General features: G+C 32.6%; 1 protein-coding gene across 2 annotated transcripts; it reads right to left on the bottom strand.

The window, feature by feature from the left end:
- Positions 1-1,451: 1,451 nt before the first annotated feature.
- LOC114174247 (heavy metal-associated isoprenylated plant protein 22-like) lies at positions 1,452-2,880 on the bottom strand. Of its 2 annotated transcripts, none has more exons than XM_028059047.2 (3): positions 2,693-2,880; positions 2,532-2,607; positions 1,452-1,842 (listed from the first exon to the last, which is right to left on the bottom strand). In XM_028059047.2, the coding sequence occupies exons 1-3, from the start codon at positions 2,765-2,767 to the stop codon at positions 1,550-1,552; spliced, it is 444 nt and encodes a 147-aa protein (XP_027914848.1). In that variant the 5' UTR covers positions 2,768-2,880; the 3' UTR covers positions 1,452-1,549. The 2 variants fall into 2 exon arrangements, with proteins under 2 accessions (XP_027914848.1, XP_085525782.1); XM_085669656.1 differs by having other exon boundaries at positions 2,697-2,841.
- Positions 2,881-11,963: the final 9,083 nt, after the last annotated feature.

The raw sequence follows: 11,963 nt of genomic DNA, 5'->3' as shown, positions 1-11,963 counted from the left end.
CAAAATCCGTTGATTATTGCATTTATTGCATCAAAATTACATTTGTTAGAATTTTTTTTGTTATCAGCAATTTATATATATGTATTAAAATAATGAAACACTCGGGTGTTTCAACCCTTATACAAAAAATATGTATATAATTTTTTGTTGAAAGTCTCACATCTATTACAGATCAGGCAATTTCATAGTATATAAGTGGAGTGCAAACCTCACCTTATAAGCTGATTTTGTGGGATTAAATTAGGCTTAAAGCCTACTTCTAATATGGTATCAGAGTCATGATTAAAAGTTTGTCGTAGCGAGATTTCTTGGATATTTTATTTCAACCGCTATTGGACCACCCATTTCTAGATCCACGATGTAGCAATTTCATAATATGTAAGTCAGTTTTGTGGGGTTGAGTTAGGCTTAAAGCCTACTTCTAACATGGTATCAGAACCATGATTAAAAGTTTTGTCGTAACGAGATTTCTTGGACATTCTGTTCCAACCGTTCTTGGACCGCTATTGGACCATCCATTTCTAGACCCACCCACGAGATGTAACAATTTCATAATATATAAATAAAGTTCAAACCTCACTTTACAAGCCAGTTATACCGAATCTTATCAAAACATTTATTAATTTCAAGTCTCACACATTTATAAAAGAGTTTTAGAGAGTTAACTTAAATTTAAAAATCCTAAACTTTTTAACAAAAATAATAATAAATATAAAGTAAAGTTAGTTTATGAATATTTATATATATATATATATATATATATTATCATATTATTTTGAAATGGCAAACTTTATTAGCTGGTATGGTTGATATGTTTTGGAGGCCCAGGGAATTTTATTCTTGAATTGTCATCTAGTGCAACTGTGAATGATTTGAGTCTGTGTTCATCACCTACTCTTCATGGTGGAAGCAAATACACTTTACTCAGTGCAAGGGGAATATACGAAAGTGTTACCACAAAAAAAATGTCATGACAATACTGTCTTTTGGATTTTTTTGGAATCCATAATCTAATACTAGTGATATGGATATCCTATTCTAGAGATGAAAGGAAAACATTATTTATGTTTTATTATGAATATTTCGTATATAGGACTCTATGTTTAGAGTTGATTAAAGATGAAAAGTTAAATAATATACATAAAAAAATTATAAACTCGTTAATTTTAATATCTTAAATTAAAAGTAATGGAAACTTTTTATTTAGATGAAATTCATATTTGATTAATATTATGCTTCTTCTTAAAGTTCTATAAATTTATTGTTTGAAAAGTTCTTAGTTGAAAATAAATTTAATTTTTTATAATAATTTTATATAAACTGAACTATGTTATATCTTATAAATGTTTTTTTTTTCCTTAAAATTTCTCCAAAAGTCCCAGTATAATGCTAAACAAACAAGTTATAAGCTTCAAAAGAAGACAAATTTGTTTGTACAAGGAACCATGAAATAGTAGAATAGTGGTGATTAACAGAAACAGTCGTCTCACATTCTTGTGTCTCCATAACAAAACTTGGTGCCTAGCGATGTTTAAGCACAGAAAATGGTTTACATGATTGAGCATGCATTGGGATTTTCATCACTGAAGAGAGAGGTGAGTTTGTCATCAAGTGAATTTGGAGCAGGTAGTGCCTGTGCAGAGTTTTTGACATAACCTGATGGAGCCTTCTTGTCATAAGCCTGTGCCACATAAGGGTAAGCCACCAAGTTGTAAGGAATGTAGGGCCAAAAATCTGCTCTTTTTCCTGTGCTCTGAACCTTCTTTAACACCCTGTTTCTGTCCACATAACCTGTTACTGTTACCTTGCTTTGCTTTCTGTTCACCTCCACTTGTTTCACACCTGCAATATTCTTCTAAACTTGTTTACTTCACCTTTTCATCATGACATAAAAATATATTTAATTCAATAATTTACAAAATATATGTTGAAAACAGGCTAAAAGAAGGTGAAAGGCACTTTCAAATTTACCTACTTGTGTAGTATAAGATGAAATACAAAAAAGAAAACAAATTGAAAAAAAAAAATTAGATAAGAAACTGGCAAGTAGAAAAGTGTGGTTGATATAACAAAGTAAAGGCTTGTAATTGATCACAACAACTCTATAGCAGGGCAACCGGTGTTAGGTTTACCTGCAGGTTGCATTTATTATTCCACCTTGTAATCATGAATAGCTGAGAAACAAGAAAAATGTGAAAAAACAAAACATAGAAGTTTGGTTTTGTTGTTTCTGACGAGGAGAGCCTGTAATCATTATTGAAAGACCTACTCTTTGAACTGCATTAAATGACTCTCCTATCTCAGACAAAGTCATCCTATCAGAATATGAAAGCATGATAAAGCATAGAGAAGAAACCCTTTTGCAAATTTTTGATGAAAAATATGTCAGAGATGAAACAGAATTCAAATAGTTTACTATTTTGTAAAACAAAAAGGGAACAAATTAGTTTGATTCAGCGTTCCATTTCTTGCTGTAAAAAGTGACCAAACCTTGGTGTGTGTGTGTGAATAGAATGGACATAGATTTTCACCTTTCATGTGGACGACAGAATTTCTAACTCTTCTTTCACAGCCATCACAGTCCATTTTCACTTTGATTTCTACAGTCTGCAAGAGAAATCAGAAGCATGAAAATCATAAAGGCACACCCTGAAATACATATACATAGATAGAATAAAAATGTGGTGGAAACCTGCATTGGCTTGCGTTTCTTTCCGGTGGAAGGTGCTACTGAGAAAAGTTCTGAGATATAGTCAAGAACTCCCATGGCTTTGGTTGTGTGAACAAAGAAGAAAAGATAGTCCTTAGTAGAGAGAGGTTGAAGGAGAGACAAGGGATTCTATGTTGTTGGGGTGGTGGCAGTTTATAGGTCTATAAAGGAAGTGGTTCCCTTATATAGAGAACAAAGGTGTGTGCACAAATATGCTGAAATTTAATGCATAAATTAGGAGAATTTGAGTTAATGATCATATTTTAATGTTTGAACAAGTTTGTTAAGTACTTTGTCCTAACTTATAATTTCATCTACCAAAAACATGTAATAGAATGATCCCTGATAAAGGGATTAGCTGTTTTCTTTTGCACTAAGAAAGGGAAACTATTGTCAGGTTTCTGATCTGCATAACTTTGGTTTTGTTTATCATTATTATAATGGGTGTGGCCTACATCATCATGTTCCGCACATCTCTGTCACAGATATCAGATTTCAAACCGCGGCTTCTGTTACATTATCATACGAAGTTTCATGATTACCGAAAAAATTCTTGAAAATGCTTCCAAAAGCCAATGTATAATTAATTTCTCTCTGTATGTTGTTTCATGATGGTTATGGAGAGTTAAAAGTTTTTTTCTTAAACCTTTTTTCTATAATGAATAAATAAAACGAAATTAATACTGATAAATAAATATTAATAATAAATATATTAGTATTAATTGAGAATAATAATTTAATAATAATCTCACAGGGAACGTTCTCGTTTTACTTTTTTCAAATAGAATAATCTTCATTTTTCATGTATTTTTCTTCCTTTCTTTTTTAATTAGTTTCCATTTATTTCCTTTTTTTTTTTACTAAACGTACAATAAAATACAAATGAGCTTGGATACAAATTGTCACCACTAGCAATCATTTCGTATATTATATAAATAAATATAGGAAAGTTATAAATTAAAAAGGTCAACTAAACAAATCGATTTAATTGAAAGAATTGTTTTTTCAATAAATTTAGAAATTAAAGAAATATAAATATTTAATTAACATTCAATTTTGAAAATGTAACGTCCCATTTAATTTATAAACATAATTAAAGGAAACGTCACACATAAAATAGTAAAACGCGCAGTTCTGGGGTTTCCAACATCACCCCTACAAAACCAGGCACACCACGATGCCAACAAGCAGGATAAAAGTTTGACTAAGAGTTTACAATCCAAAACAACGAATACAGGGGCCGTAGCCCTAAAGAAGACATCAAGAAGAGAAGTGTAAGATCTAGCCCAGACGGCTAAGCGGTGGAATCACCATTCCCCTGTTGACCACGAGAACTTCGCCCATCTGCTCCCATCAACCAAGTCGATGATCATCGCAAGAAAGAATAGCCACATACAACACAACCATGCAACGAAACGGGTAAGCTAGAGCCAACAACATATTCATCATGCAGTCAAATATATTTTTCTCATCTCATATCCACATAGCAACCAAACATGTTATGACTCTTCGTTCAATACACTACGACTCGACTCGACTCATCCGGATACGTATAACTTGGTCGGATTCAGCGGATGCTTGCACTTGTGGTGAATATCCCTGCTCAACTCTGAGCTGCTCATCTCCGAGCTATGTGTTACAAGTGTTACGATAAATCAAATCTCCCTCACCACAAGGTTAGCCCTAAATGAATTTCAGGCCTCCTGCTACTCTCACCACAGGAGTCAGTCTGCTCTAAGTGAGACTAACTGGCTCCTTAGAGTGTCAGGATGCAGTCCTTACCTTGAATCCTTACCTAGTTATACAGATGGGGCACCACCATGGGCACCCACTAACAGGGGCCATGGAATTACGTCCCGACCACTGAAGCGCAACCCCAGAGGTCCCACCTAGAGACCTCAAGGAATTACACGCTGACACGGACCAATCATTCATAATTCAGCAATAAGAGAATATTAAATCATACTTTACAATTTCATATCAACCCTTGAAATCAATTCCTCATCTGCATCACATCTCAAATCTATGCCTCTGATCATCACCACCCCAATGAGTCTAGGGCTTCGTCTCACATTAATACCGGGTTCCTTTAGTACCAAACCTCTCATTCATTTCACATGCCAATAACATACTCAAACCAAGGCCAAACCCTTCAACCAATCCATATTTCATCACTTATGAATCATGTCATACATATATATATCGATTTGTTAGGTATATAAAAAAAAACATACATTTGTATATGTGTTACATCATGGCAGTCATACCCAAGCACTTCCAATCATAAAAGAGCAAACACCCTACCAACCACCACTCTGTCTCGCCCAAATCCCTCGCTCAGGCTGAAGGATCTCGCTCAGGCGAGACAGGCTCGCTCAGGCGAGTCCCCCTTCGCCTAGGCGAGGGCCCAAAAAGTGGTGCAGAAGCATATGCGGGATCTCGCTTAGGCGAGACCCCTCTCGCTTGAGCGAGATGCTCGCTCGCTCAAAACCCCAAACTGGTCGCCTGGGCGACCTTTCGCGTAGAAACCCTAGGCGAGCTCCCTATTTCATCTCGCCTAGGCGAGACTGACTCGCTTGGGCGAGATTAACAGGTCTCGCCCCTGTTCTTCACTGCAGCAGCCATGATTATGGAACCAAACAAACATACAAGGCATCCTCACACACCAAATCGACAGATTAAACCATACAAACAGCAACCAACGCAAACACAGACCAAAACGACTGGAAACTAAAGGGTTCTAACTTCCCGTACCTGGAAATCAAGTTAGCGGGACGCTCCGACACGCACACAGGAAACCAAACTGTCCTTAGGATGATCGGCAGCTGGAACGAACGGTAAAACAGAAGAAGGAGACGGGTTATTACTAAACCCTAACAATAACGGCAAACATAGACCATGAGAAAAGAAGCATGAGCCAAGGGTGACTTACATGAGTAGGAACTGAGTTTGAGCTTGGATGAAGGGGACCTTAGGGCAAACCCTAGCAGAGCGTTTTGTGAGGGGAAAGGAGAGTGACGGCTGCTGGATTTTTCTGCAATAGTGCAAAGTGAGGGTTAGGGCATCCAGAAAGGGGTTTTATCAATTGGGCCAACCCTAGGCCCAAACACAAGAGGACAGCCCTTAACTTTAGGGCAGAAAATTAGTAAGCCAAAATTAATGGGTCTTACAGAAAACAGGATTAATAGATAAACATTATTTTTCAGATGACTTTTAAATAGTTTAATGTGGGCAAAAGAAATTAGATATAGGTAAATAAAAAATAAAGTAAAATTCACTTTAACTATATTTAAATAATAATAATACTTTCAAGATAAATTGGAAAACTCACAAAATTCATAAACTATAAAAATTAGATAAAAAAGTTCATAGAACAATATTTGAAAAATATCAATTTTAAAAATTTTATCTTTATTTTGGAATAACTTGTTTACACAACTTGATCTTTGACACAGTAATAAAGTATCAAAACTTGATGTCCAACTTGAATTTCAAATTGATTGAGGGTATGTTTGGTTTCACAGACACTTAGAATTTATATATCTGAGACCATCAAAATCATGTTGAGATTGTTTGGATATTTTCTAAAATCAATTTTAAACTAGAAAATTCACATTCAGACAGAATCAACTTTTTCTAATTTCTCCATCAAAATTAATTTAGCCGATGCATATCTATGCATACCCCGAGTATTTTTAAGGTTAAGTTAAATTCGATATCAAATAATCAACAAAACATTTTAGGATGTTTTGATATAATAAATTTAAACTAAATAAATAAATTAAAATTTTCAAAATTAAAATTACTTTTATTTTTATTTTATATTAAGCTACTTATAATAGGCAAAAGCAAAAAAGTGAAGCAATTTTTTTAAATACCAAAATGTGTTAGATTTCAAAAGATTACAAAAGTAAATAAGTTGTGTCAAAGGTAACGTGATTTTAATTTAAATCATTTATAAAGTTACAGTTATGTCAAGTTAGCATGACTTCAGTTCATTGCATTTTAAATAAAATTGTGCTAAGTTGGCAAGACTATAGTTGCAGACAGTTTTGGCCAACTTGGCATGAGTTTAGTTTAAAATGCTTTGAATTGAAGTCGTATCAACTTAGCACAACTTCAACTTTAAAAATGTTTTGAACTAAAGTTGTGATATTACTAGTGAAAAAAAGAGAATCTATGACAACTTATTATGACAGGTATAAGTCACTTGTCATAATAAACAAACTTGCAAACTTACTCTCTATGGAGCCTTTAGGAAAATTATATGTAGTGCTTTATGTCAGTCGATATTTAGAAACCTAAGGTGTTAGAAATGACTTAACTACTATAATCAGGCCTTTATGATATGGCCATGATTCAATTTGAGTCGGACAAGCAAGTGGGATTCAAGGAATACATGCAGTCAGATGGAACATGATCATATTTCTTTTGTTTGGATGCAGTCCAAAACCTATATTTGGGTGCAGGCTTCACTGAGGTACTTTTCTCTTTTTATTGGGCAAGAACTTTTAGCATAATACATTGTTTTCTAATTTTATTCTAATAGAAACATTAGTATGACTTGTGTTCCTACACAAAGTTTAATCCTTCTTAAATGTGTGGATTGAGTTTAGAATTTGTTGACTGTTACAGTGTTTGTTCATAATTCTGAACCTTCCATCTATCGTCAACCTTCTTGTAAAATTTGTGTGTCTGAATGTTTGGAATGTTTCTGACATTTTATATTTTGCTTGTATGTTATAAACTCTATAACTTGAACTTGATTACTGTTGTGTGAAGTCTATAAATTGACAGAAAGGGAAGTGCATGCAAAGAGTGTTTCAGGGGAAGTTCCAGAAGCCTGCACTGAGAAATGAATAATCTTTCTTTGTGTGTTATGAAGTTAAATGAAAATGTACACTTATTCATGTTTATCATTGTTTATAACTTCATTATATTTTTTGTAGATATTTAATGATTCATCCCTATTGGAAGGTAGAAAGGTTGAAGAAATTAGAACCAAGTGGGCTTTCTTTCTTTTGAGTGTTGCTGATAACTTGTAGAAATCTTAGTTTGTAAAAGTTGTCAAGGTTGTAGGTTTATGTATATACAGTTTCCATTTTTGAAGTTTGTTGGACAACTTAACTGTACGAAATTGGTTTGGTTGGGAATTGTTTGGTCTAGTGATATGAAATGTATTTGCAGGTGAATTGAATGGAGAGGAAAATGGTAAAATAAAAAAAATGATAAAAAAAAAACTAACTTACTATGACGTACTTTGCATTACTTGTCATGGTAAGCTGGACTTACTATGACAAATCTTTAAATACTTGTCATAGTAAGTCTAACTTAATATGATAGGTTTTTACGATGTCATAAAAGGTGTGCATTTTCTATGACTCATTCAACTATGACGCCAAAATACTTGTCAAAGTAAGCCATTTTCCACTAGTGTATCTTGGCACAACTTCTTTATAATAAAGTTGTGTCACATTGGTACCACTTACTCACTTTTGTAAATTTTTTGAAATTTTCTCCATTTCGATAATTTTAAAAAAAAAGAAAAATATTGCACCAAAATTTTGCTTTTGTCTATGATACAGGCATATATTTTAAATAAATATGATGAAATATACTTTTAATACAATAATTAGTATGAAACTCCACTTTTATTATCATAAAAATTTCACTATTGACACACCAAATGTAAGTACGTGAAGTTTTGTTCAAAATTTGTAAACTATGTAACTAAATATCCAATTATTCGTACACAAAGACCATGTAGACTTTTTTTACGTGGTTCAAAATAGAATCCTTGATTCTAAAAGTTATTTGAGTGATTCTTTAACAATCCTACATACAAAATTAAATACTTCCAAGTTGCAACCTCCACACCTCACTTAAAATCTATTGGGATTTTTAGGGCTTTTGAAATATGAGAGATATAAGATATATGAGAGATATATGTGATATGTTATACGGAGCAACATGTTATTGATATACCCTATTTATAGAGTAAAATGTAACAAAATATCAAGTATAAAATATTTACAATATCTCACTCTTAATATAAAATAATAACTAATTTCTAAAACTGAAACATATATCTAAAACTGAAATATTTTCTAAAAACTAATTTAAATAAAAAAGATATTAAGTAATATTCTCAACATTCCTCCATGCTTAATATCTGTTTATTTAAATTTTACATCTTTCGATTTGATTCTCCATCTTTTGGTGCTTAATTTTCTTTTCTTTTTGTGCTTGTAATTATTGCTTTTCTCTTTCTTCCATGGGATCACATCTTTCTTCAATTTGATATTCTTCTTTATATTTGTTCTTCTATCAGCATCATCTTCTTTGTCAATTATGGATTTCATGGCAGTGACATTGGACTTTTGATGAATATTAGAATGTGGACCTTTGTCTACTTTCTTCACTTAGACATCAAACTTCTTCAAGAGATATTTATCTTCTTTTGATTTTGATCCTTCTTTTCAACTCTCTTCATTTGTAGGAAATTCCTCCTTCATCAAATCCAACGCAAACCTTTTGTTTTTCATGTGGACTTTGAATGGTTCTAAGTTGTTAGCATTTTTTATCACACAAACTTTATTTTCAAAAGAGACCTTATAACCTTTCTCTAACATTTGAGCAACACTTAACAAATTCTGAATAATCTTAGGAACATATAAGACATTAAAAATTAGTTTGATACATGAGTGAGTTTTAATTGAAACTGTGCTTGTACCTTTCATAGCAAGCTGTTCTTCATTCCCAATTCTTACTTTGGAAATATTTAATTTGTTGAGCTCCGTGAAAAGTTCTCTATCATGACTCATGTGGTTTGTGCAATCACTATCTATAATCCAATCTTTTGTAAATTCGTTGGTTGTGACACGTGATATTGTAAGGGGTAGTTCTCCTCTGTTTTATCCTCCACAATCTGAACATCTTCTTGCAAATCTTGGAATTTGCATACCTTTTCCACATGTCTCAATTGACTGCATTTGTGACATTTGACATATGGCCTCCACCAACACCAGTTGGGTTGATGACCTTTTTTCTTGCAACAAGGACAAGATGGAAAAACGTGTGTGTTGTTGTATTTGCTCCTTCTATTGTTCTTGACCATGAGAGCATTCTCTTTAGTGTAATTTAAATTACATTCAACCGCCTCATTATCTTCTCTCATCAATCTTCGTTGTCTTGTGCTTGCAAGGCATGTATCACCTCTATCAAGGTAATTATAGATAAATCTTTTGTCTTTTCTAAAGAAGTAATAGATGCCCCATATCTTTTCGGCACCGTCACCAAAATTTTCTCAACGAGTCTTGAATTTGGAAACTCCTTTCCCAACAATTTTATCTTGTTTGCAATACCCAACAATTTGTTTGAGTATTCTTTAATTGTCTCCGACTTTTTCATCCTTTGCATCTCGAACTCCCTTATCAAAATTTTTAAACTATGTAATTAAATGTCTAATTATCCATACATAGAGACCATGTGGCCTTTTTTTTACGTGGTTCAAAATAGAATCCTTTATTTTAAAAGTCATTTGAGTGATTCTTTAACAATTCTACATACAAAAGAAAATACTTCCAAGTTGCAACCTCCATTCTTTTCAAGATAAATTACCATTTTCCACACCTCACTTAAAATCTATGTCATGCAATCACAACATAAATTAACTAATAGCACTAACAAAAATAAAAGCCTTAAAATTAAATAAATCTATAGGAAAACAAATTTAAGAAAATAATTTCTTGACATCGTGTAAGAAGATGCTTTATTAGATCAATAAATTTTTCTACTTAAAAGTGCCCAATCTTACCTTCAACAATTGGTTGTAATCAAACCTGTGTGACCTTGACTTTTATACTAATTATTGGATTGAGAGTTTACCACTAGACTAAAAGCTATATTGTTAAGACCCTAGATGGTTTAACCCTAGTGAAGTCCTTTACTAAAGAGTTTTAATGATAACAATCACTCAAACTAGCTAATCATATATCCCTATTACATTTTCATGATTTTGCTAATGTGTGTTTTGTACTAGCTTCAATTTGTTAGACCATCCAATGCAATGGAAACTTGAAGCATCAACCGATCTAACAATAAGTTTAATCATATATTGATCTTAAAACACATAATCAAAAGTAGTAACAATACACGTTTTGAAAGTTTTAATTATAAACATCTTTGAAAATATTAAACGCTCGTAAATTTGAAATAAGCTAAAATAGAAAGATTTTGTTTTATATATAGAAAAATATCCTTACAACATTCATATTAGAAAGTCAAAAAGGAAACAAAAATAAAATATGATACACTTTAAACTACATTTAAAACTTATTAGTATACATATTATTGTTTCCTTTCAATGTGAAGACAAAAGCTCCTTCAAATAAAATCATCCATATAAGCTTCCATTAAAAAAAATTCAAGGGATGTAGCACATGATCAACTTAGCTAAAAATGTTTTCAGATAACAAAAGATTTTAACATATTTTTTGACGCAATGATCATCTTTTAATTCCTATAAGAAGGCATCAGATGAAGAAGGAGAACACAAAAGGTACAATAATGTAGGTGTTATACAACTTTCCAGTGGTCATTAAATTCTAAAGTATTTTTTGTGGGTGAACAATACTTTTATAATTATTCACTTTGTGAAGTTGTTCTGTGAGCTTAAATTGTCCCCTTCTTTTAGAGTCTTTCTTTTGTTTTTTATGAGGACTTAGTCTCAAGGGACAATTAAGACATAATAATCAGGAATGGTTTGTGTACTTGTATAATTAGTTAGGAGGTATCTATGTACTTATGTAATCATTCATTTAATTAGTGAAACATCTTAAGGAGCTGACTAAAGGGAGAATCGTGTATGTAACTCTTGAGTTTGGCACTAATGCATGTAAAGGCTTTGACACCAGTTATTTTGGAAATTCTACTTCGGTTCTTTAACTGAAACATGTTTAGGCAAGGTAGAAAAAGATAGGACTTTAGGCTTCAGTTCATAACCGAAGTCTATTCTTTACTTTATGCTTTGGTTCTTTCTTGAATCGAAGCCTATTCCAATTTCTTTTCATAAAAAAAAATGTTTCAATTTCTTCCCATCCTCACTTTCCCAACATTTCCCATCCTAGAACCACTACAAAACCACTGTGCTCCCCACAACAAACAGAGCCACCACCACCTTCCCACCCCACATTGAATAAAAGACATTAAAAATACTTACATTAGGAGAAATGATTATGAAATAAATAAAAAG

Source organism: Vigna unguiculata, chromosome 2, assembly GCF_037176805.1.
Source record: "Vigna unguiculata cultivar grain cowpea cultivar isolate G323 ecotype 2 chromosome 2, ASM3717680v1, whole genome shotgun sequence".
NCBI classification, from domain to species: Eukaryota; Viridiplantae; Streptophyta; class Magnoliopsida; order Fabales; family Fabaceae; genus Vigna; species Vigna unguiculata.
This window is presented reverse-complemented; position numbering and strand designations above follow the sequence as displayed.

Coding starts and splice junctions, on each gene's coding strand:
- LOC114174247 (XM_028059047.2), bottom strand. CDS start 2,767: ATGGGAGTTCTTGACTATATCTCAGAACTTTTCTCAGTAGCACCTTCC. Junction 2,608..2,692: donor AGAAACGCAAGCCAATGCAG/GTTTCCACCACA, acceptor TTTCTCTTGCAG/ACTGTAGAAATCAAAGTGAA. Junction 1,843..2,531: donor TTCTGTCGTCCACATGAAAG/GTGAAAATCTAT, acceptor AGAATATTGCAG/GTGTGAAACAAGTGGAGGTG.